Raw genomic sequence first — 20,950 nt, 5'->3', positions numbered from 1 at the left:
CAGAGGCTGGAAGAATGCTGGATGAGTGCTGGCAGAATGCTGGCAGATTGCTGGCTGTTGCTGGCAGAATGCTGGTTGAGTGCTGGTAGAGGCTGGAAGAATGCTAGGGGATGTTGGTTGAAGATCGGGTGTAGTAATGTAAGGGAATGGTAGCAGGCGTGGGGAGCTACTGCCCTGCCCTGGGGCTCACGAAGGGGCACACTAAGGGGGCAGGCCCCTTAGGTCGCGCTCCTTCAGGCGCGCGACGCTGCCGGAATCACTGCTTTTTTAAAGGGAGCTTGGTCGGCTCCTGATAGGCCGGCTGGGGTGGAAGGGGCGCGGCTAGACTCACCGCTGTGTTCTGCCTTTTCCGTGTGCCTTGGTGATTTTTTTTTCTTTTTTTTAAGTTTGGCTGTTTGCTCTGCACGGCTCACCCTCGTGGGTGAGCGAGCTCTTGCCCCGAATGGGCTGCGCCGATCGCGCGAGCCCCGGCAAAGATGAAGGAGCCGATCGCAGGGGGGTGGACGGCAAAGAGGGAGGCCGCTGGAATCACTGCTTTTTTAAAGGGAGCTTGGTCAGCTCCTGATAGGCCGGCTGCGGTGGAAGGGGCACGGCTAGACTCACCGCTGTGTTCTGCCTTTTCCGTGTGCCTCGGCGATTTTTTTTTTTTTTTTTAAGTTCGCTTTACCCGCTGTTCGATAGAACAGTGGGTAATCGAGCAAATTTAGCTTATTTGCTCGATTACCCGCTGTTCTATCGAAAGATCAATGCACAAGCAGCAAGCAGTGCCGCTGACCAGCAAACCTGATCTTCAGTGCACTGTGGTATTTCCTGCTGGCGGGCTCTCTGCACTAACCTGCGGTGCTGGAGGGCTCAGGCTCCCTGGGTGCTGGCAGATTCGCCGTCTTTTCCTGCTGTGCCTTACGAGTTTGCTCTGCATCCCACTCCTCCAGCTCCCTCGCAAAGCGACGGTTGTCTTCCTTGACATAGTTCCTTAAATCAGGAGGCAAGGCATCCATTCCGTTAAGCACCTGATCGGTTTCCTTGTCAAATTCCTCTGTAACAACATATAATTCACACATTTCATAGAGCAAAAAAAAAAACAAAACAATGATCAAACAGGGCTTGGGGAGGAGAAAGGACAAACATTAATTAGCACACATGATCTTACACCACCTTTTAATCTGATTATATGGAATTATTTTTCATTGTATCCTACCCGCTCTACAACCCCAGTATTTCTCTCTGGATTAGTTAACTTGAACTGGCATCCCTTTATATCCTACTGCCAGATTAAGATGCGGATTAGTTTTGGGCTTGCATTTCAATTGCAAGCATCTTTCCCTCACTTATTTTCCATACGAAAGGAAAGTTGAAGGGAGGCACTAAGGAGATACACAGGTATCAGTGAGAGGCTCTGGACCTCTGCGCCAACCAGGCTGGCTGTCAAATTCAAATCAGAACTGGGCTCAGTGCCTTTTCCTTACCCTAACCACGAATATACCATAAAATAAAAACACTCCCAAATTAGACAAAAATATATTTTATATACTCAAAAGGTTAAAAACAGCATTGCCTAGTCTTGCTCATGTTACATGTGCTAATGCTTCACTTCTGCCCTTTCAGTCTTGATGATCTCACATACCACTTCATACCTACTCCCAACCAACAGGCTTTGAGTGCCACACCGCAACACACTGGGTCAATGCAAGAGTAATGAGAAGATTTTAATCATTTCAATCTAAGGAGGCATGAAATTTAGATGCAAGGTGGTTACCAAGATGCCTCAAACTCCCCTGAAAGGTGATACTACTAAGCCCCAAAAGAAATATATGAATTCAACCCTAGGGAAAAAAAAAATACAGTATTACCTGTCCTTTAAAGCTACACAGTACCATAGTGACAGGGTTACTCACCTTGTATTAAGTGCTGTTCCTTATCATTAATATACATTAGGCAGTATGCACTAGCGTTCCTGTAGCCACCAAAGGAATCACGTTCCAATTCTTCCCACGTTGACTTTGCCACAGAGATATCATTGTACTTCATCCATCTTTCCTGGTGGTGGTCAAAGATGTATGCCCAGTAGTGTCCGGCATTAGCTTGACCTTCATGAACCAGCACAGCATGTAACCGATAGGGAACCTAAATATAGCAACATACAGAGGCTTATATGACCACCACATTTCTGGCAAAAAAGCCCATCCCTGGGAATCTAATCACTGTGGCCAAGATGCTAAAAAATCAGCTTCTGCCTACTCTGAGGAAGACAGAGACCTTGCAGCGCTTTTCACAAGAGCAGGAATGGTAACTAGCTAAATCCCAATACAGAAGGTGTAACCTAGCTGGCCAAAATTCTCCATCTAGGGACATGTTGAATTACAATGTACAGGCTACTGAATCCTGCATGTGCCCTTATAGGAGGATTGCCAAGCTGTTTCTTCTTAATGTTATGGCATTCAATAAGGAAACAACATGAACACTTCATAGAAGTTGGCTGAAGATGCCGTTCCTGCTACTAGAAAGCACTTCTCTAAATCTAGTGAGATCTCAAGGGAACCATCGGAATAATTCCGGCCTCACCAGCGATTTGTACAGTTCTACGTTTTCTCTAGTAGTATAGAAGAGTAACTTCCCTGTTATGAAATCACACAGTTTTGAGGAGCATTACCTATAAAACTTCAATATGAATTATACTGTGGGCTCCCATCTATTACAGCCTACAGAAGCTAACTGGGTACACAATCGGTGCTTACAAACAGAGAAACAATCCAGTGGAGAACTCTTCCATGGAAGAGGAATACACCAGTGCACAAGGTTTCTGGGTTTAGGCAGTCTAACTCCACTGCAAAATAAGGTAATTATTTATTTATTTATTTATTTAAGGTTTTTATATACCGGCAATCATGAGAACATATCTTGCTGGTTTACATGAAACGGGAGTGCATTAAATACATCAAACTAGAACTCAGGTGACCGAAAGTACAGTTACAATTAACAAGGGTGGCAGAACTTGGTGAAGAGGAAGAAAAAGGAAAGAATAAATGGTTTTTTTTTCCTTCCAGTGGACAATGTCATTGCATTGTCCACTGGACAATGTCATTGCAGCCACAAACTGCAGCCACAAACTGCTTGGATACATTATATGGTTATAACCTCCACAAGTAAAATAAAATAAGCAAGGAGCAAATGCATTTAAAAAAATCTGAATCTCAATTTTTTTAATCGTATTTTCTAGCACAGTAAGGAAAGATTTTACCTACCTGAACCATATGCTTGTCAGAATACATCAGTTCAATTGTCCGATGGATTCTGCTGATGCTTTCCTGCAGATCTAAGGGGAGAAGGGCACCAGGATAACCAAGAGTCAGACCTAGTTCACAAATGTCCTAACTGGATCTCAGAATATATCTATTTACACTATCACATTTCTGTATACCAGCAGTAACCATATTAATAAGACAATAACTTTCATAATATAACAAAATACTTCTCAAAAAATCCAATACACCCCCAACATTTGCTTGATGCAAAGTGCCTTGGGTTGAGCTCCTTTCAAGGAAGGTGGCATAAAAATATAACAAAATAGCCCTTACTGGCTACATTGTCGTACCTCTAGTGTCGTTTTCCACTTCCGTCCTCCACCGGTGTAAGCAGCCCTCTAGCACTCCAAGCTCCTCATCAGTTATGTGCCTCGGTGCTGGATGCATGGGCAGGTCTGGAGGTATTCGGGACTGAGTGAAGGGTTTGTGAATTACTGATCTTTGAGAAGGGGACGTGCTGGGCAGCTCCACAGAAGGCAGCCCCTGCTGTTCTGTTGTGCTGTTTGTGCTAACAAAAAAAATTAAGAAACAACATAAGGAACTTTGTTATCTCTCAGCTATATATCAGAGTCTTCAATCACAAATATCAGAATCGCAGTGTAGGGGAGAGCCAGTTCTGGCTAAACAGGATAACCAGCAAAGACAGATTCTGGGACGTCAGCAGAACTGGACATTGGTCTATACTGCTCTGTGGATAAAGCAGAGCTGAAGAGATCTGCCAGACCTCTATGTACATGCCCAACTGGCAGATTTACTGAGTATGCCAGCCATAAAGAGGTGCCCTGCGAGCAGGGAAAGATAAGAGGACAATTGGTACTGTGTGAACCTGTGAGGCAGAATATAGTGGGATCAATCTATGAAGGAAAGATTATCAGTTACATGCCACTTGCTAACTGGTAAGCTTCAAGACGCTCCTGATTTGAACCACGAGACAGAGACACAGAACTAAGGAAAGGCGCGAACAGAGAGCCTATCACTCTAACTTGTGTCTCCTCATTACTATGCATGAAGACACTGAATTATGCATTGGTGAGCCCTGTAAAAGTAGCAGAGAGCAAGCACTAAGGGTCCTCGTCAGTCGATCACTATCCATCCAGAAGAAGAGACGACCCATCCGAGTGCTGCTTAAGCCTCCCTGCACCTGGGCTAAAAGCAACTTGCAGAGACGAAGGGCACAGCCGAGCTGGACCCACACTACAGATATTTGTGACTAGAGGGCTGTACAATCCCTGTTGCTTCAGTGACAGAGGTTGCCTTTTCTAGTTTCAGACTAAGGACCCAGAGAGCGTGCATCACTGCAAGTCTGGTATATTTATTTATTTATTTTATTTATTTAGAATATTTTAATATACCGATGCTCAAGATAAATATCTTATCGTACCGGTTTACAGCATAACAGGGGATAACCAAACGAATAGGAGGAAGTTACAAAAAACAGGGTGATGCAACTCGGGACAAGAGAGCAAGGAAGAATTGGCTGAACATAGTTCTATTATAGTGAAAACAATAAGTAGTTTATAAACTTAACTTGACGAGGAACCATGTAGGAGATCAAACAAACAGTCAGTTCTTCAGGGGCTCGTAAATCTATACGGGATTGACGGTGGCGGTGTTAAGGGTTGGAAGGGAAATGTCGAGGTCAGGGCGGAGGGGGGAGGGAGAAAGACCAGGCAGTGTGTGAAGGGGGGGAGGGGCTGCGAATCTATCAGGGTGGCTTGCCTAATAATAGGTTGGAGCCAGAGGGCAGCCAGAGTTACTGAAGTTATAATGGAACAGAGTAGAACTGACAGGGGATTATGAATTGGTTAGGGGAAGGCTAGTTTGAAAAGCCATGTTTTCAGTTTCTTTCTGAAGGTGAAAGGGCATTGTTCCTGTCGAAGCTCTGGTGGTAATGAGTTCCATTGGGAGGGTCCGGCAGTAGACAGTGCCGGACCCTAATGGAGGGGTGAAGTGAGGATTTCGTGTAGAGATCCTTTATATGCCGCTCTGATCGGTCTTGCGGAGGAGTGAAGGTTGAGCGGAATTTTGAGGTGGAGTGTAGATTGAAGGTAGAATGTTTTGTGGATAATGATCATGGTCTTAAACAGGATTCTATAGTTGATGGGAAGCCAGTGTAAGTTTTTGAGGATAGGGGTGATATGGTCTCTTCGCCTTGAATTGGTTAAGATCTGAGCTGCGGCGTTCTGTATCATCTGTAATGGTTTAGTTGTGGAGGCAGGAAGGCAGAGGAGTAAAGCATTACAGTAATCAATTTTTGAAAACAGTATGGCCTGGAGGACTGAGCAGTAATCATGATGGTGTAAGAGGGGTCTGAGCTGTTTTAGAACATGTAGCTTATAGAAGCATTCTTTTGTGGTGGTGTTTATAAATTTTTTGAAATTCATTCGGGTGTCTAGAATAGCTCCTAGGTCTCCTACGTGGTTCACTGATGGGATGAAAAGGAGCTCAGTTTTGGAAGTATTGAGGACAAGGTTGAGGTTGGAGAGGAGACGGTTGATGGAGTGAAGACAACTGTTCCAGAAATTTAGGGTTTCAGCGATGGGATCTGAGATGGGAATCAAGATCTGCACGTCGTCAGCATAGATGAAGTGGGTCAGGTTAAGAGTTGATAGAAGCTGGCAAAGGGGAAGCAGATAAATGTTAAACAGTGTAGGGGAAAGAGACGAGCCCTGAGGTACTCCATGAGTGGAAGAAACGGGGTGGGATTCTTTGTTGTTTATTCTGACCTTGTAGATCCTGTTATTGAGGAAGGATTTAAACCAGCTGAGGGTGGTGCCAGAGATGCCGATGTCCGAAAGTCGGTTGATGAGAATTGAGTGGTTCTCTGTGTCGAACGCTGCTGAGATGTCGAGTAGAGCCAATAGATAGGATTGGCCTTTATCTAGGCCCAATAGGATGTTGTCTGTAAGCGAGATTAGAAGGGATTCCCTGTTTAGGCGTTTCCGGAATCCGAACTGGGAAGGGTAGAGAATGTTGTGGACGTCAAGGTAATTGTAGAGTTGATTGTTGACTTTTTCCATTAGTTTGGCGATGGGACGGAAGTTAGCAGAGTTTTCTGGATCCAAGTTGGGTTTCTTGAGTAGAGGTTTGAGTGATGCAAGTTTCAAGGAGTCGGGGACAGATCCTTGGGAAAGGGAGCAATTTATAATATCTGCTAGAGGCTTGGCTATGGTGTTGGGGATGGTAAGTAAGAGTTTAGTAGGAATGTGGTCGGAAGGATGGGACGAAGGCTTCATGTCCTTGAGTATGGATTCGATTTCCAGGGAAGATGTGAGTTCGAATGATTTGAGTGAAGGTTTCTGGGTAGACAGGGTGTGTTGTATACAGGAGGAGGTTGGTTGGCTGACGTGATCAGTGGAGCTAGTAAGTTGTTGATTTTTTTCTTAAAGAATATGGCCAATTCCGTGGATTTATTTTGGGCTTCTTCTTCTGGGATGGTTGGTGGGACTGGTTTAGTGAGTACTGAGACATAAGAAAATAGAGCCTTAGGGTCATAGAGAAAGCTATGGATATTTTTGGCGAAGAAGTCTTTCTTGGTGCGTAAAATAGTGGTGCTATAGTGGTTCATGGAGGCTTTGTAGGAGGCCTGCGAGGGCCTTGCGCCAATGTAGTTCCTTGTGTTGTAGGTCTTGTTTAGTGGGTGAGCAAGATATGGCTCTTCAGCCTTTTATATGTGCAAGTCAAAGCTAGACTGATGTGATTCTAGAGTTAATTCTGTAACCTGATAAGCGCAGGATGCTACGCATGCTTTTGTAACTTATTTTCTTATTTTTGGTTCCCTAATAAGTGTTGTCCCTTTTAGTATTATTATGGCAGTCCCTGAATAAATAAGATTTTACACAAATGGTCAGGAGGGATCACTGCAAAAAGGAAGCAGTGGGGAGGGAGGTAATGACATCTGTTCTCAAATCAGCAAGGGAGGACAGGAACTTCAACCTAAATATGCAGTCTTCTCCCATAAATGCATGGTCCTGTTTTGTGTCCAATATTTCATCCACTAGCATACAAACAGTTGAGTGAGAACATCATAGATCTAGTAAGCAAAGCCATGCACAGAAGACCTGGCACTTACCTTGGCATTGTCTGTGATGTGACGGCACCACTGGTGGGAGCGCTGGTATCAATGTCATCAACCGGAGACGTGCACATAGGTTTACTGGAGGCAAACTCAAGAGCGTACTGTAGAACGTCCGCCAAAGGGAACCGTTTAGGCCCAGAGCCGTAACTTAAATACCTTTCAGAGGGAAAACACTATTCAGATCACAAAAGGAAATCTACAGAGTGAAAATAAAGGCTAATTATCATTAAAAGAAATAAAATTATATCCAAACTTAAGAAATTAAAGGATTTAAATTATAATGAAGTGCAGAGTTGGGGTAACAGCCAGGTTCAGGATGGAGTATTTGCATTAGGTTATACATTTTATAAACACACACTGCTGGAGCTCCCACCGGCCTTGCTCCTGTAAAGATGAGGACCAGACCCCTTTTCACAGTGTTCTCCAATAGAGAAACCACCCCCACCCCACTGGAGCACTGCGATAACGCGACTCAACTCTGCTCTTCCTCCCCTGCTTGGGGGGGGGGGGGGGGCTGGCCCTTTCCTGAAGAAACACAAACGTACGTGTAAAAAAGCTCCATGGGAACAGCTCACAAATGGTGGTAGCAAACCAACAGGGGACAAGAAAATAAAATAGTAAGAAAAAGTGTAACCCCAATATTTAAAAAAGTGTAACCCCAATATTTAAAAAAGGCTCCAGGGGTGATCCGGGTAACTATAGACCAGTGAGCCTAACTTCAGTGCCGGGAAAAATAGTGGAAACTATCCTCAAGATCAAAATTGTAGAGCATATAGAAAGACATGATTTAATGGGACACAGTCAACATGGATTTACCCAAGGGAAGTCTTGCCTAACAAACCTGCTTCATTTTTTTGAAGGGGTTAATAAACATGTGGATAAAGGTGAACCGGTAGATGTAGTGTATTTGGATTTTCAGAAGGCGTTTGACAAAGTCCCTCATGAGAGGCTTCTACGAAAACTAAAAAGTCATGGGATAGGAGGCGATGTCCTTTCGTGGATTACAAACTGGTTAAAAGACAGGAAACAGAGAGTAGGACTAAATGGTCAATTTTCTCAGTGGAAAAGGGTAAACAGTGGAGTGCCTCAGGGATCTGTACTTGGACCGGTGCTTTTCAATATATATATCAATGATCTGGAAAGGAATATGATGAGTGACGTTATCAAATTTGCAGATGATACAAAATTATTCAGAGTAGTTAAATCACAAGCAGACTGTGATACATTACAGGAGGACCTTGCAAGACTGGAAGATTGGGCAACCAAATGGCAGATGAAATTTAATGTGGACAAGTGCAAGGTGTTGCATATAGGGAAAAATAACCCTAGCTGTAGTTACACGATGTTAGGTTCCATATTAGGAGCTACCACCCAAGAAAGAGATCTAGGCGTCATAGTAGATAATACATTGAAATCGTCAGCTCAGTGTGGTGCAGCAGTCAAAAAAGCAAATAAAATGTTAGGAATTATTAGGAAGGGAATGGTTAATAAAACGGAAAATGTCATAATGCCTCTATATCGCTCCATGGTGAGACCACACCTTGAATACTGTGTACAATTCTGGTCGCCGTATCTCAAAAAAGATATAGTTGCAATGGAGAAGGTACAGAGAAGGGCAACCAAAATGATAAAGGGGATGGAACAGCTCCCCTATGAGGAAAGGCTGAAGAGGTTAGGGCTGTTCAGCTTGGAGAAGAGACGGCTGAGGGGGGATATCATAGAGGTCTTTAAGATCATGAGAGGTCTTGAACGAGTAGATGTGACTCGGTTATTTTTCACTTTCGAATAATAGAAGGACTAGGGGGCATTCCATGAAGTTAGCAAGTAGCACATTTAAGACTAATCGGAGAAAATTCTTTTTCACTCAACGCACAATAAATCTCTGGAATTTGTTGCCAGAGGATGTGGTTAGTGCAGTTAGTGTAGCTGGGTTCAAAAAAGGTTTGGATAAGTTCTTGGAAGAGAAGTCCATTAACTGCTATTAATCAAGTTTACTTAGGGAATAGTCACTGCTATTAATTGCATCAGTAGCATGGGATCTTCTAGGTGTTTGGGTAATTGCCAGGTTCTTGTGGCCTGGTTTGGCCTCTGTTGGAAACAGGATGCTGGGCTTGATGGACCCTTGGTCTGACCCAGCATGGCAATTTCTTATGTTCTTAAGTATATTTGAATTAAGCAATCTCATTCCTGGGAAATCTTCAAAGACGGCAGAAGAGAGAAAATAAATTAACTCTGGGAATGCAAGGTTGTGGAAGCAGTGTTTATGGAACGCCCACTGCTCGATGTGGATTTTTAGGTAGGAATATTTTTTGTGAGATACACATCTTTTATGTATTCTTTTTGCAATGCATATTTGCCGTGTATGCCCTTATTATGCTGGAGTTGGTGTGATCCACTTTGCGCAAGTCTTCTTGAAAAATCAGGAATACAAATTTGGAAATTAAACAGTGCCTGCTGTAAAATTATAAAGCCCAGAGATTGCTGTATTAAATTAAAATATAGTTGACATTAAAAAGGCACAAATTCAGGTTCTACTATTAACCATTTTGTATTTAAGTCTGAAATATTAGCTTACGGTACCGTTCCAGTCTCTGCTGTAGAAGCGTAAGGTGTTCTTTAAGTCTCTTGATTTCATCACGCTTAATTCTTGTTATTTCCCGATTTTTGTGCATATATCTATTAAAAAAAGAAAAAAAGCTTATCACTAATCGGCCTCAGTGTACTGGTAACGTACCAGACCCAAAAGTCATTGTGACCAAATGCAGTGATGAGGCATGTGATGCAAGGTCCTTTTTTCTCACTATGCATTGCTAGTACTGTTTAATGCAAGGGAAAGAGATTACCCTGGGCAGTACGGCTTATCACGCAGCGCATGGTGACTTTACCCATGTGTGCCACCTCATAGTGGCCCTTGTTGATACACACTGTATCAAACAGCTCCACATGTTCACAATATATTTGGGAGACGCAGGCCTGAGGTTCACAGCATTACTTATGCAATTCTGGAGCTAGGGGACAATTAGTATAATGGATATAATCAAAACACCAATGGGACAGTTTTTGCTATAAAACCAAGGGCCCAAAATGAGTCACTGCACATGAACACAAGACTTTAACCCATGTCTCCCTTAAGGATGATGGACTGAAAGTCGTATATGCAGGTCGAAGTTACAGAGCACTTTGATGTCTCAGTAGGGCTCTCTTGCATTGCAGAATATCTTTTAAATAGCATAAAATAAGGACTCTATAAAAGAAAATTGGTTCTTACCTGCTAATTTTCGTTCCTATAGTACCAAGGATCAGTCCAGAGAAGTGGGTTGTGTATCCCTACCAGCAGGTGGAGTCAGAGAGCAATTAGAACTTTGGGCACTGCTACATAACGAGAGTGCCACCTACAGTCCCTCAGTATGGACCTGTACCCAAGCCAAACAACCAATACTAACGGGCGAAGGGGCGACCAAAAACCACTGTCCCCCACTTCGCCCCAAGGAAACAACATGAGTAAATAAACTGTTAGAAAAAAACTGCTCCAACAATCGTAATCTGGAAAAAAGGAGCTCTATGAAAAACTAGGCAAATTGTAGCCAACACAGTCTTTCGGTAACTAAAGTAAGGGGTGAGCCTCTGGACTGATCCTTGGTACTATAGGAACGAAAATTAGCAGCTAAGAACCAATTTTCTTTTCCCTATACGTACAAGGATCAGTCCAGAGAAGTGGGATGTACCCAAGCCACCCTACACTGGGCGGGAACCCGAAAGACCCGCGCGTAAAACACTTGCACTGAAGGAAGCCTCATCAGAGGCCTTAACGTCCAAGCGATAATGTTTAGTAAATGTATACAAAGAGGACCACACCGCCGCCCGGCAGATCTCCTGAGGTGATAGCAACTGACACTCCGCCCAGGAAGTAGCCTGAGCCCTGGTGGAATGAGATCGGAGACCCAACGGCACTTGGCGGCCGCTGACCAAGTATGCTGAAGTAATAGTCTCTTTAATCCATCGAGAAATGGTTGCTTTAGACGCCTTGTCCCCTTTCTTTGCACCCCTGAAAAGAATGAACAAATGATCGGAGCATCTGAAGTAATTGGTGACCTTTAGATAACGCAATAAGACCCGACGTACATCCAAAAGAAGAAGATCCTTGTCCTGAAGCGACCCCCTGGAACCCTGCGGGAACCATGGAAGCTCCACTGTCTGATTAACATGAAAGGCCGAAACCACCTTAGGAACAAAGAAAGGAACTGTGCGTGAAGTCACCCTATCGTCGTGAATCCGCAAAAAAGGGTCATGGCACAACAGGGCCTGCGATTCAGAAATCCAATGCGCCGAGCAAATGGCCACCAAGAACACCATCTTCAAGGTTAGATCTTTCAGGGAAGCGGTGCGTAGAGGTTCGAAAGGAGCGCCACAGAGCACACGCAATACAAGATTTAAACTCCAATCTGGACACCCCGCACGGACGGGAAGTCGTAAATGTTTGACCCCCTTGAGAAATTGAACAATGTCAGGGTGTGCTGCAAGCGAACCACTGGCAAACTTTTCCCACAAGGCTCCCAAAGCCGCTACCTGGACCCAAAGAGAATTGAACGCCAAACCCTTCTTGAGCCCCTGTTGCAGAAAATCCAGTACCAGAGAGACCTCGACCGTTAAAGGATCACAAGAGCGCTGATGACACCAGGTCTCAAAGAGCCTCCATACCCTCACATAAGCCAGGGAAGTGGACGGACGTCTTGCCTGCAATAGAGTGGAAATAACTTGCTCAGAATAACCACTCAATCGTAAACATCGCCTCTCAAAAGCCAAGCCGCGAGAGAGAAGCGATCCTCCCAATACGAAAAGATGGGACCTCAACGAAGAGGATGCGGTAGATGAGTCAGCTGCAAAGGACCCTCTAGTGTCAAGCGAATCAGATCCGCAAACCATAGGCAGCATGGCCACTCTGGAGCAACCAGCACCACCCTTCCGGGGTGGAGTTCTATGCGGAGAAACCGACCGATGAGAGGCCAGGGGGGAAAGGCATACAACAGAATCCCCTTTGGCCAGAGGCACACCAGAGCGTCGAGACCGACTGAGCCTTGTTCTTTTCGATGGCTGAAGAAGCAGTCAGATCCAACTGTGGGGACACCCCCCCCCATCTGGCACAAATGCGGTTCCATGCTTCGGGGGACAGTTCCCACTCTCCTGGGTCGAGTTGTCGCCTGTTGAGAAAATCTGCCTGCTGCACGTTTGTCCACACCTGCGACATGCGACGCGGCAAATCCCCCGAGATGATGCTCCGCCCAAGCGAACAGAAGACGTGCTTCGAGCGCCACTCCGGGACTTCTCATCCCGCCCTGTCAGTTGATGTAGGCCACCATCGTTGCATTGTCGGAGAACACTCGAACCATGAGTCCCTGAATCCAGAGTAGAAACGCTTGTAGGGCAAGACGTACTGCTCGTCTCGAGACGATTGATGGACCACGAGCCCTCTGTTGGAGACCAAAGCCCTTGGGCGGATCTAGTGTTGCACACAGCTCCCCAACCTGACAGACTCGCATCGGTGGAGACTATCAGCCAATTCGGTGGGTTCAAACCCACCCCCTTCTCCAGACTGTCACGCAAAAGCCACCATAACAGATTGGCTTTGGACTCTGGAAGCAGAGACAAGGATAGGTGGAACTTCTCCGACACCGGACTCCACCATGACAACAGCGCATGCTGTAGCGGACGTAAGTGGGCGAACACCCACGGAACCAAGTCTAAGGTGGACGCCATGGATCCCAGCACTTGCAGATGATGCCACACAGTGGGTGTTTGAGAAGAAGCACCTGTATCTGGCTCTGCAACCTAGCTACCCGGTCTGACGCCAGAAAGACTCTGCCTCGCAAGGTATCGAAACGGGCTCCCAAATAGGTCAGCTCTTGGGTGGGTTCCAGGTGACTCTTCTGAAGATTGATGACCCATCCGAGCGATCTCAAGGTGAACATCACCATGTGAACCGATCTTTCGCAGTCCTCCCTGGTCTTGGCGCGAATCAGCCAGTCGTCCAGGTACAGATGGACCAGGATCCCCTGCTCGCGAAGGAAGGCCACTACCACCACCATGATTTTGGCGAAAGTTCGAGAAGCCGTCACCAGACCAAATGGAAGGGCCTGAAACTGGAAGTGTTGTCCCAAGACCTTGAAGCGTAGAAACCTCTGGTGATATAGCCGTATCGGACTACGCAGATAAGCCTCCATAAGATCCAGGGACGCAAGGAATTCCCCTGTCCGAACAGCAGCCAGTACCGTCCGCAGGGTTTCCATGCAAAAACGAGAGATTCGGAGACAACGGTTCAACTTCTATATGTCTAGGATGGGACGAAATGTGCCCTCCTTTTTAGGAACCACAAAGTAAACCGAGTAACGTCCCCAAACCTCTTCTGCCTCTGGAACCGGGACAATGGCCTGTAGCTGGATCAGACACTGCAGGGTCTCCCGTACCGCTTCCTGCGTGAGGCCACACGGGACTCCACGAACACCTCCTGCACGAAACGTGAAAACTCTAGAGCGTAGCCTTCTCTGATCACCTCCAGGACCCAACGGTCTGAGGTGATCCTTGCCTATTCCGTGTAAAAGTTGGACAATCTGCCCCCGACAGCTTTGTCGATGGAATGGGGACTCGTGGTTTCATTGGGAGGGTTTACTACCTCCTGTTCAGAGGTGTCCAGAATCCCGGCCGGGGGGACGACCCCCTCGAAAGGACTGTTGCCGTCCTGAGGTCGGCTTAGACGTGGAAGGAGAGGAATACCTGCTGGAATAAAATCGGCATGAATCCTGAAAACGCGGCCGCGAAGAAATACCTTTCTGGTGGGCCTTTTATCTTCCAGCAACTTATGCCCCTTAGATACTCCGAGTAGCTTTTCCAACTGCTCCAGTTCCTCACCAACAGGAACTTACCCTTAACCGGGAGGTTACACAGCTGTAGCCACTACAAAAACCATGCTGCGCGCTGAAGTTCGCACTAGGTTGTAAAGCACATCTGCTACATATGCGATGCCCACCTCCAAACAAGCACCCTCCAAGGCAGCACCACTGCCAGCTCCTGTAGTGGTGTTAGAGGCCTGAACCCAGCACAAACATGCCCTCTGCATGAGGCTGGCGCAGATCGTGGCCCGAAGACTCAATGCAGCCACTTCAAAGACTCGCTTCAACTGGATCTCCAGCTTACGGTCCTGCATATCTTTTAAAGCGGCAGCACCTGCTACCGGAATAGTGGTCTTCTTTGTCACAGTCGAAACCGCCGCATCCACCTTCGGAATTTTCAGAAGATCCAAGACATCCGTTGAAAGAGGATAGAGCTTGGCCATAGCTCTGCCCACCTTGAGCCCCATGTCTGGTGTGTCCCACTCGTGGGTCCACCAGCTTGCGAACCTTTTTAGGCAGTGGAAAGGACAAAGTGGGCCCCCGTATTCCGTCAAGAACCGGATTAACCCCATCACTATCTGATTATTCCTGAGAGATCTTAAGCCCCAGAACTTCCAACACCTGGGGAATAAGGTGTTGTAGTTCCTCCTGCTTAAAAAGGCGGACCATGCTGGGATCATCCCCTTCTGTGGGGGCAAATCATCATCATCTGCAGCATCTTGATCAGGGTCCCCAAGATCAGGAACCTGAGCCGAACCCGGATCTCCGGAGGGTGGGGGGAGGGGTCTGCGGCCCCCTGGGGACCATCACTTCCTCCGCGGGCCTGCTGTTCCTAGAGTCGACCCTTCTTGAACGGCGGCTCGGAAAGACCCACTGACTGAATTTGCCTCCTGAAGCCCGCCTGCTTTCTGGCCAGGAAAGCCTGGTGCATTAACAAGACAAACTCCATCGAAAATCCTTCCGGGTCTCCATCTACCGGAATGGGATCCTGAGGAGCTGGTTCACCAAGACCCCAGTGCTGTTCTCCGCCACAAGGGCTAAGACTGGAGGGGGATCCCTCCTCCCTTGAGCCTCGGCATGAAGACCCCCCCCCCCCCCGTCCCGTCCCGGGAGAAGGGCTCAGGGCCCAAAGAACTCTCCATCCCTAGGAAGGACAAGGGAGGGAAAAAACAAAACTAAATTTGGCCTTCGTGCCCACATGCCTGACAGAGCGCGGAGAGAAAGCGAGGGCCCCTTGAAAAAAATCGCGCAGCCACATGGCCCAGGAGCTGAGGGGAAGAACGGAAAAAATAGAAAAAAATGCCGACACTCAGTTTTACTTTTTTTTTTTTTAAACTTTACTGAGTCCTGGAGAGCAGAGAAGGTCGAAGGAGCAGCTTTGGGGGAGCAGCCGCGGAAGTGAGTAACCAGGAGCCCCTGGTCTGCACACTCCGAGTGGTGACGGATGAAACCCAGGCGTCCGGCTTCGACTGAGAGATGGCCCACGAAGGTGCCTAACACCTCAGGAAGCAATCCTGAAGGGAAAAAACCCAAAGAAATAATCTAACTAAACTGAAAAATTAACTAAGACTGCAGGTGCCTGTCTTCCAGCTGCTGGAGTCAGAGAAATACCGAGGGACTGCAGGTGGCACTCTTGTCTAATTGTTCTCTGACTCCACCTGCTGGTAGGGATACATAACCCATTTCTCTGGACTGATCCTTGTACGTATAGGGAACTAACTTTTAAGGTTAGAAGTAAGTTAACATCTGAAAGGGACTTGAGACACTCAACTGAAGAGGCTCACAGAGTGACAAAGGTAGGAAAAATATGGACTGGAGAATTATCAGCACAACCTCTTGACAAAGATCACAATTTCACTAAAAGATGATGCTACTGAATCAAACAGTAAGGACTGAGTCACGTTTTGCTTTACCTGTCCATGTACAAAATGGAAGGAAATTCTAATTTGTTGTGAATCTTCTCTGGCCTTCCCAAAGCCTGATTAAACTCAAACCTAGAGAGCTCCAGAGTTAGCACAGGAGGAAGCTCTGTGAACCAGTGCTGTATGAGGGAAAAAGAGAGAAAAGAGAGTTTTGTAATGTTTTAGACTACACAGAGACACAATGTGTCAAATTTCTTACATGAAGGATACTCCCTGCTCAGCCAGAAGTCGTTTGTAGGCATTTTATTTATTTAATCCATGAATGTGGTTTACAGCAAAACACACATAAGTAAAAACAATTGATAATACATAAAGGAAAATTGGTTCTTATCTACTAATTTTTGTTCCTGTAGTACCACAGATCAGTCCAGACTCCTGGGTTTTGCATCCTTGCCAGCAGATGGAGGTAGAGAAAGTTTAACTGACACTGCTATAGAACCACGTGTGCCACCTGCAGTTCCTCAGTATTGATCTGTACTCAAGCTTAAAAACAGCAAATGACAAAAACTCTCAAACTTTTTTTTTTTTTTTTTTAAACAAGTCTGTTTTCCATACCAAGAAAACAGAATAAGCGGACGAGTCTCCACCTCCACAGATTGGGCGGACTCTGGACTGATCTGTGATACTGCAGGAATGAAAATTAGAAGGTAAGAACCAAACTTTCCATTCCCTGTACATACCCAGATAAATCCAGACTCCTGGGATGTACCAAAGACCCCTACTTAGAGTGGGACCTGGATAGTCCAGCTCACAAAACACTCTTGCCAAAAGACCAGGACTCTGGATCCCCCACATTCAGACGATAGTGCCTTGGGAAAGTATGCAGCAACTTCCAAGTTGCCGCCTTGCAAATTTCCTGCGTTATAACCAGCTGAGCCTCCACGCACAAGACCAACTGAGTGTGGGTAGAATGGGTTCACAAACCTTCAGGAACCAGACAACCTTTAGCTATGATCATTGACCCAATGGCCTCCTTGAGCCACCGAGCAATAGTAGCCTTAGATGCCTGAGAACCTCTTTTCGAGCCACTCCACAAAACAAAGAAGTGATCCAACTTTCTAAAGTCATTTGTTAACTCAACAACGCTCTCCGCACATCCAAAAGCTTAAGCTCCCTCGCATGAAGTGTGGAGAAGTCCAACACAGGAAAAGCTGGAAGCTCCACAGTCTGATTCACATGAAACGCTGATAACACCTTATGTAAAAACAGAAGATACTGTCCATAATGACACCCCCCACCCCCACCCCCAGTCCAAAATCTGAAGGAATGGATCATGCCAAGAAAAAGCCTGCAACTCAGAAATTCTCCTAGCTGAATATATGGCCACCAAGAAAATGCCCTTAAGGGTCAATTCCTTAAGAGTTGCTCTCCTGACTGGTTCGAAAGGCCCTCACACAAACCTCGGAGGATGAGATTAAGATTCCAGGATGGAGAAAGTTTCCTTACCAGTAGACACAAATTCTTTGCCCGCCCCCCCCCCCCGAGAAACCAAACAACATCCGGATGAGCAGAGAGTGAGAGGAACCCTCTACTTTCCCTCGAAGGCAACCAAGAGCAACCACCTGGACCCTAAGAGAGTTCAAAGCCAAATCCTTGACCAAACCTCTTGAAGAAAAGACAAGATATGAGATACCGTAGATTTTAGAGCTTGCACTCCATTAGTGATACACCAGGACTTAAAAACCTTCCAGACCCTCACAAACGAAAGAGAAGTAGACCTTCTCCTAGCCTGCAACAACGTAGAAATAACCGCTTTGGGGTACCCCCTGCATCTCAATCGCTGCCACTCAAAAGCCATGCCGCTAGAAAAAAGTGAGCTGCCTGGTCTAAAAATATGGGGCCCTGACGAAGGAGGACTATTAGATGTCCAAGGTGTAGCAGACTGTCCACAGCCAAGTTGACTAGATCCGTGAATCATGCCAACGAGGCCACTCCAGAGCCAACAAAATTACTTTGCCCAGATGTCTCTCTATCCGCCACAACACTTTGCTCACTAGAGGCTAAGAAGGAAACACGAAAAGCAGAACTTCCCAAGGCATCACCAGAACATTGATGCTCTTGGCCCCGTGCTCCCTTCTTCGGCTGAAAAACCAAGCTGCCTTGCATTCTGGCAAGTTGCCATTAGATCCATGTGGGGAGAGCCCCACCTCTCATGGATGAGCTGCATCGCCATCTCTGACAGCTCCCACTCTCCCGGATCTAACAATCTGCAACTCAAAAAATCCGCTTGGACGTTTTCGACCCCTGCGATGTGCGATGCTGCTATCCAATCTAGGTGATGCTCCACCCAAAAAATCAACTCGATCCTGCTGGGCCACTGCCTGACTCTTGGTTCCTCCCTGCTGATTGATGTAGGCCACCGTCGTCGCGTTGTCTGACAGGGCCCTCACCGACTAACCTCTCACCAACAGCAGAAAAGCAAGTAAAGCGAAACGCACCACTCTGGTCTCTAACCGATTGATAGACCAGGAAGCCTCTTTCGCGGACCAGCAGTCTTCAGTTGACTGCTACTGACTAAATGCTCCCCAACCAGAAAGACTGGCATCGGTAGTAAGAATCACCCAATCCAGAACCTCCAGCTCCACACCACGAACCAGACTGGAACTCAGAAGCCACAAAGATAGGCTGTCCCTGCTAATACCCTCGAGTGGCAAAGAAAGATGACATTTCTCAGAGCGGGTTCCATAGAGACAAGAGAGCTCTCTGCAAGGAACTTATATGTGCAAATGCCCACGGCACTAACTCCAAGGTTGAAGCCATCGAGCCCAGTACCTGCAAATAATCCCAGACCTTGGGCACCGGCAACCCTAACATTCGCCAAATTTTCCCCTGCAGCTTCTCAACACACTCCTCTGTGAGAAACACCTTGCCCCTCCATGTGTTGAACCAAGATACTCCAGGGAGACTGCGACTGAATCAAGTGACTCTTCGCCAAGTTCACTACCAGGCAAGTAACTCGAGTGTACTGATCACGTTCTGAACCGACTGACGACAAAGGTCCTCCGAATTTGCCTTGTAAGCCAGTCGTCTAGATAGAGGTGCACCAGAACTCCTTCCCGACAAAGCTGCCGCCACCACCACCATAACCTTTGTAAAGGTGAGTGGCGCCATGGCCAAACTGAAGGGAAAAGCCTGAAACTGAAAATACTGACCCAGAACCATGAACCACAGAAACCGTTGATGATCTGGACGAATGGTTATGTGCAGATACATCTCTGTCAAATCTAGAGAATCCAGAAACTTGCTTTTGCAAACTGCCTCTACAACTGACCTCAGGGTCTCCATCTGGAAACGTGGTACCTTGAGCTCTGCATTTACCCTTTTCAAGTCCAGAATTCGGCAAAAGTTGCCTTCCTTCTTTGGAATGACGAAGTAAATGGAATATCTTCCCATGCCTTGCTCCTCGCAGGGAACTGGAATTACCACCCATAGCTTCTGCAACTGGTCCAGCGTTTCTCAAACCACAAGCTGCTTGTCTAAGGGCCCGCAAGGGGAAACTAGAAACAAATCTCGGATGGACTGAGCAAAATCTAACACCTAGCCTTCTGTTACTATACTGAGGACCTGCATCTACAACCTGTCAGTTGTGGATGCCAGTCTTTCTGGTTGGGGAGCATTTGGTAATTTTGGCCCACTCCCCGTAAAAAATGCGCCAAGCGACCTCCTACAACTGGAACGATGGAGTGGACCAGTCTCACCTCATTGCGAGGGCTCAGTCCCAGCTGCGCTACCACTTGTGGTGTCCCAGAAGGGTCTTCGGCCCCCTCAAAAGGGCTGACCCCAAGATTGGCCCCGGAGAATTGTTTCTGCGGACCTGGAGCTCCCCCGTGTCGGGTGAGACCTCCTATTATCCCAAAAATGGGACTAAGCCTGAAAAAACCTCTTGCCCTTAGGCTTATCCTCAGGCAGCCTGTGCCCCTTATTTTCGCCCAGATTCTTCATCAACTGCTCCAGGGTCTCACCAAACAAGAGTCAGTCTTTGAAAAGCAAAGACCCCAACTAAGACTTGGATGACACATCCGCCGACCAACTATGCAACCATGACAACCTCCTGGCTGATACCACTGGCACCATAATCCGAGACAAAGTTCTTACTAGGTCATACAGAGCATCCACCCTGTAAGCCACTGCCGCTTCTAAATGCTCAGCCTTACTCGCCTCCTCGCCAGACTTTGACTGGCCATCCTGGAGCTGCTGCACCCAAGGCAGTCAAGCCCTCTGCATAAAAATGGAACAAATGGCCGCCTGTAAACTCAAAGCTGACACCTCAAAAATCCTCTTGAGATGCACCTCCAATTTACGATCCTGAACATCCTTCAAAGCAGTGGACCCCGCAACAGGATAGTCGTCTTCTTGGTAACAGCCGATACCGCAGCATCAACCTTAGGAAGGGAAAGAAGGTCCAACATCTGCTCAGGCAAAGGATAAAGCTTCACCATAGCCCTCCCTACCCTCAAGCCGGCGCTGGGAGTACCCCATTCCTGATCTACCAGTTTCTTCAACGATTTATGATATGGGAAGGCTTTTGCTGGACCTCGAAGCCCATCCACGACCGGATCAGCCCCTACCAGAACAGAGTCCTCCTGAGGAACCTTGACACTGAACTCCTCAAGAACCTGAGGAATCAACTGCCCTGTCTCTTCCTTGCAAAAGAGACAGACCACCTTAGGGTCATCACCCTCGGAAACCGAAACCTCCTTGGGATCATCCCCCAGAGCTGTGCCGTCCACATCCAGATCAACCGCAAGATCATGTGCAGGAGGC

At 46.8% G+C, this 20,950-nt stretch overlaps 1 protein-coding gene across 3 annotated transcripts in view; it reads right to left on the bottom strand.

The window, feature by feature from the left end:
- USP25 (ubiquitin specific peptidase 25) overlaps positions 1-20,950 on the bottom strand; it is a 136,614-nt gene that overhangs the window by 60,642 nt on the left and 55,022 nt on the right. For all 3 annotated transcript variants that reach the window (XM_029577895.1, XM_029577896.1, XM_029577897.1), the window contains exons 11-17: positions 16,178-16,305; positions 9,961-10,056; positions 7,375-7,536; positions 3,593-3,810; positions 3,243-3,313; positions 1,896-2,124; positions 836-1,036 (exon numbers count right to left, since the gene is read on the bottom strand). In XM_029577895.1, the coding sequence (XP_029433755.1) occupies positions 836-1,036; positions 1,896-2,124; positions 3,243-3,313; positions 3,593-3,810; positions 7,375-7,536; positions 9,961-10,056; positions 16,178-16,305 (1,105 nt within the window). The remainder of the gene's footprint in view (positions 1-835; positions 1,037-1,895; positions 2,125-3,242; positions 3,314-3,592; positions 3,811-7,374; positions 7,537-9,960; positions 10,057-16,177; positions 16,306-20,950) is intronic.

This window comes from Rhinatrema bivittatum, chromosome 15, assembly GCF_901001135.1.
Source record: "Rhinatrema bivittatum chromosome 15, aRhiBiv1.1, whole genome shotgun sequence".
In the NCBI taxonomy this organism is placed as follows: Eukaryota; Metazoa; Chordata; class Amphibia; order Gymnophiona; family Rhinatrematidae; genus Rhinatrema; species Rhinatrema bivittatum.
This window is presented reverse-complemented; position numbering and strand designations above follow the sequence as displayed.